Source organism: Stylophora pistillata, chromosome 10 (assembly GCF_964205215.1).
Source record: "Stylophora pistillata chromosome 10, jaStyPist1.2, whole genome shotgun sequence".
Taxonomy (NCBI): Eukaryota; Metazoa; Cnidaria; class Anthozoa; order Scleractinia; family Pocilloporidae; genus Stylophora; species Stylophora pistillata.
Genome location: NC_142528.1, coordinates 7,264,548 through 7,277,823, shown reverse-complemented (window position 1 = coordinate 7,277,823; position 13,276 = coordinate 7,264,548). Strand labels below are relative to the sequence as shown.

The 13,276-nt window shown below is 39.3% G+C and overlaps 1 protein-coding gene across 11 annotated transcripts in view; it reads left to right on the top strand.

The window, feature by feature from the left end:
* LOC111333561 (uncharacterized) overlaps nucleotides 1-13,276 on the top strand; it is a 48,549-nt gene that overhangs the window by 30,546 nt on the left and 4,727 nt on the right. For 3 of the 11 annotated variants that reach the window (XM_088737197.1, XM_088737196.1, XM_088737194.1), the window contains exons 2-8: nucleotides 1,051-1,689; nucleotides 7,980-8,327; nucleotides 9,443-9,770; nucleotides 10,125-10,211; nucleotides 10,402-10,473; nucleotides 11,376-11,441; nucleotides 11,540-11,584. In XM_088737197.1, the coding sequence (XP_088593323.1) occupies nucleotides 1,051-1,689; nucleotides 7,980-8,327; nucleotides 9,443-9,770; nucleotides 10,125-10,211; nucleotides 10,402-10,473; nucleotides 11,376-11,441; nucleotides 11,540-11,584 (1,585 nt within the window). Of the gene's footprint in view, nucleotides 1-1,050; nucleotides 1,690-4,263; nucleotides 5,388-6,262; nucleotides 6,902-7,979; nucleotides 8,328-9,442; nucleotides 9,771-10,124; nucleotides 10,212-10,401; nucleotides 10,474-10,571; nucleotides 10,838-11,375; nucleotides 11,442-11,539; nucleotides 11,585-13,276 lie in introns of those variants that run through there. The other 8 variants (XM_088737192.1, XM_088737191.1, XM_088737190.1 and 5 more) reach the window with 7 other exon arrangements.

The following is a 13,276-nucleotide window of genomic DNA, read 5'->3' as shown; positions in this document are numbered from 1 at the left end:
TAGTATCGCAGAGGTCAGTGGTTCGAATCCCGTACAGGCCTGAAATTTTTTTCAGGTCTGATTTTCACTATTGCTCAAATAGTGCTTTACTTCGAAGGATCGTTCTCATATACGTCTCATAACCGCAGTTCACACATATGTTTCATATGTTTGTTGTTGTTTGATTTATCATCTACGGGTTTATATCGAATTAATTTGATGGCCTGCTCCCAGTTGGCTTGTTAGCTCAATTGGTAGAGCGCTGCACTAGTATCGCAGAGGTCAGTGGTTCGAATCCCGTACAGGCCTGAAATTTTTTTCAGGTCTGATTTTCACTATTGCTCAAATAGTGCTTTACTGCGAAGGATCGTTCTCATATACGTCTCATAACCGCAGTTCACACATATGTTTCATATGTTTGTTGTTGTTTAACATTAAGGTAGTAAAAATCTATGAATAACTTCTCCCGAGTCTGATGTTTCATTATTATTAAAGCAGTGCCACCTGAAATCGTAAAGTTCGACGAGAGGAATTCAAAACTAAAAAGAATGTGACTTTCCTCATAAGATAAATATTTTCTTTCTTAACAAGTTATTTTTAATTAGTTAAACCCAGCGGGTGCCAAAACAAGCACAGCCGCATAAAATTATTACTTATTAGGCATATTGCAGCAGCGTAATTACTCAATGTCTGTCACGCAAGAAATGACTTCGTCAAACAGTGCTCCGTCTTAATGCTATCGAATTCAGTTGTATCTTAAAACAGGACGACGCGTTTGTCGTAAAAAGCGACATTTTCGCATTCGTTGAGCCTCTCTACTGCCGAGCACAATGTTCAGAATTATTTAGACCTTTGCAAAAATCTACTTGAAGTATCCTTTACAAGACTTTGCCACAATTTCTTTCGCATGAGACGTTGAAAATTAATCCATGCGAAGGGTTTTCAACTATCTATGTGAGTTCGGACGGGATAGATTGAACAGGAATCGACTCGAAATAAACGTTGCCTCTGAAATAAGCCGGAGTAAACACGGCCGGTGACGTGCTAAACCATTATCTTAATTCTCCATAGTTTGCTGTGCTACCTTGTGGCCGTCAGGAAGGTATGGACTACCTATGCCTAAAAGTGGTTGTCCAGCGGCAAATGGATTTGATTGGCAAACAGGATACATCTACCAGGATCTTGAAGACGATAGAAGTGCTACTACTGTCTCGCCGAACTCACAGCTCAGAGGCCGGGTCTCGGCGGGTGATGTCGAACAGTATTTCTGCATAAAAGACGACTCAACAGCAACAGTAGAAAGAAACCGACCCCAATGGCCTGCGGGGGAGTACTGCATCTATAAGAAAGGCTACAGCTGTCCATATGGACTGTTGAGTGGGTGGGTATTTTGGGATGACGAAGACAGAAGAAACAAAAATGCTCATGGCGGCGTTCTTCCAGAAGGAGAATTTAATCGAAACACAAAGATATACTTTTGCTGTCAGAACACCTTTAACGGATATAAAGAACCAATCGAGCTTCCTTTTGCATCTCCCTTTTACTTGATGGCGTTTAAACCACATTGCCAAGAAGTTCTATATACCATTCATAAGAAAGAACACATCATATATGATACAGAAGATGATGATAATGCAGACGACAAATCGTTCCCGTATCCGTATGGAGCCGACTTCCGCCGGCCGCAAATATATTACTGTTATTACAGAGGTACTAGGCTTCAGTTATCATCAAGTTCTGGTTTGTAACAATTAGCCATGATAAAATATGTGGTAGGGTGGAAATAAATAAGGTGATACTTTGTTGTTTATTACATATATCTTATTAACCAAGCGCGAGGGCCGCACTGGGAGAATATCGGCCCGAGGTCTTGACAGTACGGACCGAGCGCAGCGAGGTCCGTACAAAAAAGACCGAGGGCCGATATTCTTCCAGTACGGTCCCGAGCAAGCTTGGTTAATAAGAGATTTATTACACGACTGAAGTTCAAAGGGACACAAGTGTGGTATCATTCGGGACCATTCGGGACAGTGCCCGGTCCAATACTGAGAGAATATTGGACCGGCAATAGAGCATTTTGATTGGTTGATTTTAGTTATTGGCCCTCTGACTGCCCGAGTCGTGTAATAATGGGTATTATTCAGTCAAAAACACCTATCTAGCAAAGTTTTGAAATTTCCATTTTACATCCACCAATGCTTAATTAAAGAAAATTTCGGAGGCAAGAAAACGTAAATTTGTACTCGGGCTGGAAAAACATCTTTACTTCCGGTGAATTTGGAGATCCCTTCAATTTGATTACGTCATTGGTCATGAGATGGCATGACATGTATAGTGTCTAGTAAGCTGTACACGTAGCTGTCGAAAATCTCCAGCAAAGAAAGCGATTCAGTTGGAGGCCATAAAATGAAGGAGAATATTAAGTTTTGGCACAGTTTGAAAGTTAAACCCGGGTTTCTGATCCTCTTGATTAACCTAAAGATGGGAGCAACACAATGAAGGGCGCGAGTCGGGAGGCAAAGGGGCACAAAAGTACAGGAGGCGGGAGAACGTGACACGGGAAGCGTGAGACTCTGACGCCCCTGCCCCCCCTCACTTTCATGCTTTAATTTTGTTAAAAGGAAACAGAATCAAAGAAGGAAGGATAGGCCTCCTTCCTATCCTTTCTAAACTCTCCTATTGGATTGATTTTAAAGGCCAACCACTCAGTTTCCATCCTAGAATACCACTAAAATTTCATCATTTGAATTTGTCCTGGATGTTCACTCTTCACCTGTATCACCCAATCGGTTTTCGAACCCCCTTACCTAGTTTCCTAACCAATAAGCCTGCCTGCGACGATCGAAAGAAAAAATTCCCTTATTTTAGCCTGGACTAATGGATCAAGTATACCTTCATTTTCAAGAAGGAAAAAGGCTTAAAAATTCTATCTATGTTAAAACGCTAACTTTGGGTACTCAGTGCAATATTTCACCCTTCAACGCGGTAGAATTCACTGAGCGACACCCTTACTGATATCGCGACGAAAGGACAACCCTCAACTTCAGCGATGGATACAGATTTAAACATTGATGATTTGGATCCAACGTTCATCGGCTTTGTAATGTTGCGGTTAAGGGCAACTGGTTTGAGAATGAGGACGCCATTCTTATCATAGTCTCCCTCGCAGCCGTTTTTTTGGATGTCACGCAACGCTCCCTCGAAAGAACGGCTGCTGACAACCGAACTACATTCCTTTCTCATTGTCCTTGCGGTTTGGTCGCGGTCTATTGAACAGACCAATCACATACCAGAAAATCTGAATGACGTAAGGTTTCACGCGAAAATGTGGATGTTAAGAGAAACACTGAAGAAATTTGTCAATGAGAGCTCGAAATGTTTCACATGTTCATCGTTGTGCCCTGGTAAAGATAGAGTATATATTTTTGGGAAAACTTCTCACAATTTCGTTGAAATTATAGAATCTACGCTTAACATAGACGTCAACTGCTACGCCAACGACACGAACGCTAGATTGTTTGAGCGGTTGTTAAAGTTTCAGCGAGCAACTGAGAAAGTAGAAGAAGCTAAAAACTGAACTGAAACTCTTTATTCGCACTATTTCAAGAGGTTACTACAGATTATAAAAGTCAGAATATATAAGAAACAGTAAATTACATCAATAATCAGAAGGAAATACAAGACGCCTTTCAATCTAGGCCAAGGGCTAAACGCTTGCTTCGACCTACAGATGGAGATCCAGAGGAAAAAAGCGCGTCAGTTGCCGTCAACAAACCGGGCGAAGCTTCGAGAACGCTGCAATTTAGGTCGGCCAACGTCTCCTACACTACTTGTACTTCTTCATTTGCCAGTCTGCTGCTAGCTGGAGCGAACCCGATTAGTTATGTTCGTGGTTTCTTATCACCGGTACAGGAAATTGGCCCGAATTATCGAGTGTTTCCGCACGTTGGTACAACGCAACAACAATAACAATAATATGACCACTTTCGGATACAATGAATATATGAAGTTCATATATTTTGAACTGCGGTATTAAATACGTATGATGCACGATCCTTCGCAGTAGATAGCGCTATTTCTGCAAGAGCGAAAATCAGACCTGAAAAAAATCAGGCCTGTACGGGATTGGAACCACTGACCTCTGCGATACTAGTGCAGCGCTCTACCAATTGAGCTAACAAGCCAACTGGGAGCAGGCCGTTAAGTTGATTCGTAATCAGCCCACAATAGAATGATGTTTGAATAATGTTTGCACACCCTTTAAGAACTACTTCGAAAGACTGGTTCATTCTAAGGCCACTAAGAATAACGGTATATCAGTGAAATTACCCAAAGTACGTTTAGAATTTGGTAAAAAGAGCTTCTATTACCAAGGAGCAAAGACTTTCAACAACCTGCCTGCTGAACTAAGGTCGTTAGATTCGAGACTGAAATTTAAGAACAAATTGCGAGATTATTTTAGTTAAAAATTCGATCTAAACGTGGTTATAGGTATCCTTTTTCAGAGCATTTTATTTTATTGTATGCTTTTCTAGACCTTAAGATCAATGATTATATCTTGTTAAGTTTTATTTTATTTATTTATTTATTATTTTGACAGGACCCCAAGGACAACAGTGTTACACACTGATGGGTTTTCAATCCTGTATAAAAATTCGTTATTATTATTATTATTATTATTATTATTATTATTATTAATTCCGATCTTGACTCAATTTTGACCCGAGGTCTTCCAGTGCTACTTATTTTTGTTTTTTTTCTGAGTATCTTAGTAATTTGACATTCGCACTCAACACACAATTAAAGTTTCTCCTTTTTGTGATTTCTAGACACGAGATCAGGGTCCAAGATTCAAATGAATGAACACGGATAGCATTGGGTAGATTTCTGCCATTTAAACACAATGCGGAACTTTCTAAATGATTAAATTAAATTTGCTTAAACATTTGATAAGACTATATAAACTAAAATAAAAATATTAAAAAAAATGAAAGAAAGAATACCAAAGTCGCGAGAAAAATGGGAAAATCCCGTCCCTCTTCAAATAATGTATCTTCCATCAAGTCGGAAGGTCCTGGAAGCAATTGATTGAAACGTGAGCAGCCAGCTCTAGAAAAGGAAGTAACGTCAGGAAGTCACGGATATTTAAGAACGTGCTCATTATAAATTACTGAGACTAATTTCCTCTTTGCTTTGTTTATATATCTACAAGGTCACGCATAAATCATCTAGGGTTGGCTCGAACAGATAAAATTGTAGTTACTTTCAAGCCCGTGTAACTAGATTTTACACAACGAAGAACCGATGAAAAGGACAAAATATGATTGACACTTTGTTGCAATCGCGAAATCTAAACGTTCTTCAAAGAGCAATAAGATTTCTGTGTCTCAGCTGTCTTACTTTCGAAGGTATGTGCTCAAACTTGTTTACTTTCACGTTTGACGCGGACGGTATCACAACAACATTTCTACGTTTTAGTATCTATGGTCTGAATTGTGGATACAAAATTGAACAAATCTATTAACAGGGACTGATTTTGTAACGGTAAACTTTGAAAGGCACGGCATATTTCAACGAGCTACAGTAAAATAACTTTGAGACCACTTGTTGAAATTGAAGGAGGCTTGTGCGCAGATTCTTCGAGCGATAACTTTAAAGTAGTAAAAATCTAAGAATCACTTCTCCCGGGTTTAGGATTTTATTATCATAGAGGCAGTGCCACCCTGAATCGTAAAATTCGACGAGAGGAATTCAAAACTAAAAAGAATGCGACCTTCCTCATAAGATGAATATTTTCTTCCTTAACAAATGATTTTTGATTAGATAAACCCAGCGGGTTGGCGCTGTAAAATGTTAAATCATAGAGTAGCGTGCCGAAAAAATGATGACTTATTATGCATACTGCAACCACGTAATGACTCAATGTCTGCCACGTAAGAATGGCTTCGTCGAATGCGCTCCGTACAAATGCTATCGAACTTAGTTGTATCGTAAAACAGGAAGACGTGTTTGTTGTAAAGAGCGACATTTCCGCGTTCATTGAGCTTCTCCACTGTCGAGCACAATGTTCAGAATTAGTAAGACCTTGGCACTCAAAGAACTTGCCACAATTTCTTTTGTATGAGACGTTGTTGAAAATTAATCCATGCGAAGGGTTTTCAACTATCTATATAAGTTAGGACGGGACAGATTGAACAGGAATCGACTCGAAATGTTGCCTCTGAAATAAGCCGGAATAAATACGGCCGGTGACGTGCAAAAACATTATCTTAATTCTCCATAGTTTGCGGTGCTACCAAGTGGCCGTCAGGAAGGTATGGACTACCTATGCCTAAAAGTGGTTGTCCAGGAGGAAATGGATTTCATTGGCAAACAGGATACATCTACCAGGATCTTGAAGACTTTGGAAGTGATACTACTGTCTCGCCGAACTCACAGCTCAAAGGCCGGGTCTCGGCGGGTGATGTCAAACAGTATTTCTGCATAAAGGACAACTCAACAGAAACAGTAGAAAGAAACCGACCTCGATGGCCTGCGGGGGAGTACTGCATTTATCAGAAAGGCCACGATTGTCCAGATGGATTGTTGAGTGGGTGGGTATATTGGGATGACGAAGATGGAAGAAACAAAAATGCTCATCGCGGCGTTCTTCCAGAAGGAGTATTTAATCAAGACACAAAGATATACTTTTGCTGCAAGAGCACCAAAGACGGATATAAAGGGCCAATCGAGCTTCCTTTTGCGTCTCCCTTTTACCTGATGGCGTTTAGACGACATTGCCAAGCCGTTCTGTACACCATACATAAGAGAGAATACATCATATATGACACAGAAGATCTTGTTAATCAAGACGAGAATTCGTTCCCATATCCGTATGGAGCCGACCTCTACCCACCGAAAATATATTACTGTTATTATAGAGGTACCAGGCTCTTTTATCACCAATTTCTGGGCCAGGTTGTTTAAAGGTTGATTAAGATACCCCAGAGTTAGTGTAAAATTTGATTCAGATCTGAAAGCTCTAATAGAAACTTGAAATTCAGTTTAATTTCATTTGTCTGCAGTTTGATGACTGAATGCTTTAGAAAGAATTGGAAAACTATCCCAAAACGGGTTTTGAACAGAGAAACATAGTAACCGGAATAACAATCTAACCCAGGGTTAGCGCTAATCGGCCTTCGAACAACTGGGCCCTGGTCGTGATTTGTAGCGACTAGCCATGATAAAAATATGTGATGGGCTGAAACGCTCACTCCGAATGAAATGAGTTGAGAAATGAAGCCCCTTATTACGTTTGCCATATTTAGGTGTCAACTGCGACAGGTTTACGAATTTCTGCAAATTTCGTAACCGGTATGACAGTCTCTTCCCTCCTCTTAGAGCAAAACAGGCAATTGTAGTCACACAAAGGCCCGGGGCGAAAGCCACACGATTCCGCTTGATTCCCGCTTAGGTCGAGCTTCTCATGCTTTAATTTTGTTAAAAGGAAACAGAATCGGAGAAGGAAGGATAGGCCTCCTTCCTATCTGTTCTAAGCTCTCTGATTGGATTGATTTTGAAGGCCAACCACTCAGTTCCTAGAATACCACTAAAATTTCATCAAGTGAATTGGTCCTCAGTGGATCAGTTCACTCTTCACCTGTGTTACCCAATCGGTTTTCGACCTCCTTATCTTGTTTCTCACCTCATAAACCTGCCTGCGACGATCGACAGAAAAAATTCCCTTACTTTAGCCTGGACTAATGGACCAAGTAAAGGACGTCATCGACACGAAATCCTCGTAAGGACAATTAAGGCGATTGTCTCCAAAACTCCGAACCTTACTTAGCAAGGTAAAGTTTGAAGGCTTACTAATTTATATAAGAGTTAAAACGCTAACTTTGGGGACTCAATGCAATATTTCCACCCTTTAGCTCAGTAGAATTCACTTAGCGAGGAAGAGCTATTCGACAACGTTTATATATATATTTTTTAACTTACTTTTCCTTACACTTGATAAGAGTGCGCATGGACAATGACAGCATTGAATGGCACATTCTGGAGTCCATACTATCCACTGAAGTACAACAACAAGGCCTGGTGCAAGTGGCACATTGAAGTCCCTTGGAATTACGCTATTCTGATCACTTTTGAAGACGTCAGTTTAGAGCGGGATGGTTGCGACTACGACTTTGTCAACGTGCAGGAAACATTTAGCAATGGCACACAAGTTTTGATTGGTTCAGTCTGCGAAACGTCCACACCACAGATGAGATCCAGTGGTAATAATGTTACGGTTGTTTTTCGCTCAGATGCTACTGTGACAGACAAAGGATTTCAGGCCACGTATAAAGCAATAAGGATAAGAGGTGAGCCTTAAAAATGCTAAAAGTTAACACGTCTGATCACTTTTATTGTTACGTTTCGTCATTTTTGAAAAGTTGATTCTCTGTATGCTTTATTTTTCAAGGGTTTTTGCGATCGGAGATAGGTAGTTAGAAAAGGCAAAATTACGCTAGTATTTACAAGTAATTGAGGAGTTTGATATGATTTCTAGTACTAAAATAAAAAAACCAAAAACCAAACTGTGACTAACCTATCGAAGGTTCGTACTCAGTTTTCTCCACTGCGATTTGTACTTTTCTCACGAGTCTTAACTTTCTCGAAGTTAATTTTGAAAATGAACCTCTAACTTTTTCAAACTAAAACGGGAAAGCTAAAAGTTTCTAAAGAAACTGTTTGGGGCTGCGTCGGTGGGGGTAACGAAATAATTTGGATATATCAACAAAGTTGAAATGGTAAATTGGCCACCGTAACGATTACAAAAGCCGACGTTTCGAGCGTTAGCCCTTCGTCGGAGCGCATGACGAAGGGCTAACGCTCGAAACGTCAGCTTTTGTAATCGTTACGGTGGCCAATTTACCATTTCAACTTTGTTGATAATTCATATCCTAATTAAAACGGGAAGGGACGTGATAAAATGAGAGATTCTGTTTACACGAACAGCTCTACATTTTAACGAGCTACTCAGTAGAGTACAGCCCTAAAAATTGGCTGATTTAAAAACACATAGTAGCTATCATTAGTCAGAAGCCCTGCTGTTAAGCTAACTTGCATTCTGACTAGAACGTTACAATCTGATTGGCTAAGGTACTCGCTATCTATTGCGTGATAGTTAGTGAGTAGAGTAAATGGCCTGACAGCGTGCAGTTGCAATCAATACCAAACAAAAAAAAAAAAAAGCACCTGGCTTGTTACGTTTTTAATGACCAGAAGATTTTACTAAAACAATAGTATTATTTACTGTCGATTTTTAGGCGGAATAATCTGCTTCCCGGCGGACTTTTCCCACATACTCCCTAACTCATAATCAAGTACATTGTAGTTTAATTCCATCAAGTGAAAGTAAAAAGGCTAGGTCAGGAATCCTTGTCTGGAATGTTCTGCATATGCCTCCAACCGATGCTATTTTTTCCAAACACAGCAGCCAAAACGACCCCAAGTACAACCCTTGCCTCAACTCATAAGAGAATTGACAATGATAAAGCATCCACAATGTCATCAAGCGCAGAGACTACTCAAGAGATGTCTTCTACCAGAGGGAGCAGATTTAGCTCTCGAGAAGGAACACATCCCATAACAACCATCGGAACTGAGGACATCTCTAAGACGAGAGGAGAAGGTTTTTCGGATACATTGGACGATGAAAGCGAGTCTGCAGCAAACACCTCCCTCATCGCTGCATTAAGTGCATCTTTGGTAGTAATTTGTGTGATGGTCGCAGTAGCTTTGTTTTGCTTTCACAAAAAACGGTAAGTTCAACCGTTTGTTATCGATATTACATCCTTAAAATGCTACATGGTTTACCTAATTCAGTTAAGATATGAAGTGCCATTTTAAAAACTTTTGCTTCCTTCGCAAGGATACATAGAAAGTAGTACAGGAATATCTCGTAAGTGGCCTATATGATCTTACTTTAAAACCCAGCCATCAACGATTATGAATAACAACTTTAAAGTTGTAAGAAAAATCTAAACAAAAATTTGCACTCAATTAGTGAAGCAAACGTTTTGTTTCATCCAGTTATAACTAGCTGGTTTTTCACCTCATCGATGGCCAGGTGCATGGAATTGCAATCTATTTTGGGTTTTTTAAATTTATTGCAGGAGTAGCAAGAAAAGTGAAAGCCGGAAAGCACCAACAGTGAGCTTTCGACCAGACGAGAAAGCAGTCCACGTTTACGCCACCCCAAGGTATGTGCATAACACAAGGTAAGACCTATGAAACTTCCTGGTTTCGCTTCTACTTCACTTCTTGCATCTGCAGTAAATCCTCAAATTAGCGAGCGCGATGCGGCGTTGAGGTTGGGCGACGAGGCTTAAAACATGTGTGTGAATATGAAGAATATAACTTAATCAAACACATTTGTTTTTTCGCTTTCAGTTCTGGCCATGATGATGAAAGAAATGATGATCGTCATGCATATGCCAGCCTGCAAGGGATCTATAACGACAGGTTAAACTAGTTTGCCACTTTTACCCATATAATCCAAACTACTGGTATCACACTAAAAGCTTTTCCACGAAACGTGATTCCGAATTGTCTTCTTTCAGCGATGAAACAGTGAAGGAAAGTGACAACCAATTGTACAAATGATGAGCTTACAATGCACAGGAGTCATCTCTCCACGAAGCTTAGTTCATTAAGAGTATTTTACTTTCATAATAAATCCAGACTTTCTGTGGGTCTTGATGAACGTTATTTAAGGCACACGCATGTTTAGCAACATTTCAAGCTCCAAAAAGGGGTGGTCGATTCAAATTAAGCTACAATCTTACCAAACATTATCAAGACACCCTCCCAAAAAAAAAAAAAGAAAGTCATTACTTTAAACTCACTGATGTACACAATACATAGATCATTAATAATCGTGATTTAAGTGTATCAACTTCTCCCCACACTCTAATCAATGTTGACAGCGATAATAGTGATCAAAGAGATATAACTTAGTATCAAAAGAGGAAGGTTAAAAGAACCCCGTGACAGAAAGAACACGATATTTGGGTGTTTCCACAGAAGTGTCACAGGAAATCTTTTCCAAGAAGCTAGAAAAGTTGTATGAATCTGTCTTTAAAGTAATCGAATTGAAGCGTTCTCATAAACTAGGAGCACTAAGAAATGTTGTGGTCCCTTGGAAATAACGTGCATTCTACTGTTAGGAAGTAATTCCCATCATCCTACAGAACCACATCTCAGATGAGCACTAGGTCAAACTATTAACTGACCATGATTCGTTGAGATTAAGAGCGAATTTAGAGAAGAATGCCTGTTTCTATTTAGTTTGTTTTTAATTTCAAATCTTAAATTATCTTCTCATTGAATCGTTTCTTCCAATTTGTCTCGTCTTACATCAACAGTGATAGCATGAGTACCTCTGCAAGAAATACCATCAAAGAAAGTAAAAATCCTCTCTACACAGGCGGGTAAGCCAATAAGCATTCATTCTGTCAATCATTTGCAAGAGGAGATCGTCGTGGCTTTTTTTGCAGTAATTCATAACTGTCTTTTTTTCTTCTTTCAGTGCTGAAAGTGAGAAGACAGTTGATGCGAGCATGCCGTATGAAAGGTAGGGTACCTCCTATGGGCTTTGCATCAGAACAATGCCCACTTAATCGACCAATCCTAGCGTTACTGAGAGACACACTTATACATGACTGTTAGGAGGCTTGCTCTGAAACAGGAGTTTACGAGAGAAAGGATATTCTCGATTTTCTCAGCCAAATTAAAAGTAAAATACATCAAAAGTGAACTACGTATCAAAAAAGCAAAACTACCAAATAATTAATCAAATCTAACGTTCAAAAGTTAAATAAGATTTAAAACGATTATTTCATCCAGTTAAAGTTGGCCGGTTTTTCACCTCATTAATAGCCAGATGCATGGCACTGCAATCTATTTTGGGTTTTTTAAATATACTGCAGGAGCAGCAGGAAAAGTGAAACCCGAAAAGCACCTACAGTGAGCTATCGACCAGATGAGAAAGCAGTCGACATTTACGCCACATACATACATACATACATACATACATACATACATACATACATACATACATACATACATACATACATACATACATACATACATACATACATACATACATACATACATACATACATACATACATACATACATACATACATACATACATACATAAACTTTATTTATCCTCGGATTTTAGATTAGCTTATAAGCTAGTATCTCCGATCCTAATTACTACTTTAAAATTACAGCAAGAACAGGTTAAAAGATAAAAATAATTCATAATATAATAATATAATAATCGTTAATATAATAATATGTGATATAAATGTAATATTAACAGAAATTGTGCACTGACAGTTTGCTCTTAAATTCGCTATAGTCTACAGTCTTTCTAAAGTGGTCAGGGAGGGAGTCCCAATACTTAACAGATGAATAGCTAAAAGAATTTAGACCATATGTGGTTGTAAACGGCTTAGGAAGTGATAAAATATTCGTGCCCCTTAGGGAGTAAACAGTAGATCTTAGCTTGATTAGTTGTTTCAGATAGCACGGATATTTACCAAGATGGAGACAGTTGAATATACAAATCATCATATTTTGTATCCTCCTGTTGGCTAAACCACACACACCTGCCTTGTCTAAACGATCATCGTAGTTCGAGTCCCAGTCCTTTAAAACAAATCTTAAAATACGTCTATTTAAGGTGTCCAGTTTAACAGAGTCCTCTGAGTTACAAAAGTGCCATCTCATTGAACAGTAGTGAAAATGGGGTAACATAAACATTTTATAAAGGCGAAGCATAATTTCGGTAGAAATAAGTTTGCCAAATCTTTTGAGGACACTGAACTGATTATTTATTTTTTTATATACAGAGAATATGTGTTCCTTGAAGTTAAGTTCATTATCAAGAATTATTCCAAAAAGTGTTAGGCATCTTGTGGTTGAGAAGGAGAAAGGGTAATCGGTTTTGCTAAGAACCATCCCTTGGTGTTTAGCGGGGTTGGCTTTCATCCCATTGTCTTCGAACCATTTGTTTGCTATTTGTACATCATGATTGATCCGCTGTTCCAAGGCTACTGGGTCTACGTCAGATGTGTGCAGTTGGCAGTCATCAGCATAAGTGTTTAGTTTTACAGACTTAATGTGAAAGATGAGGTCATTGAGGAACATGTTGAAAAACATGGGTCCCAGGACACTGCCTTGGGGCACACCACGCTTCACGCTCATCCAATCCGAATAAGTATCACCAATTTTCACTCGCTGCATTCTATCCGTC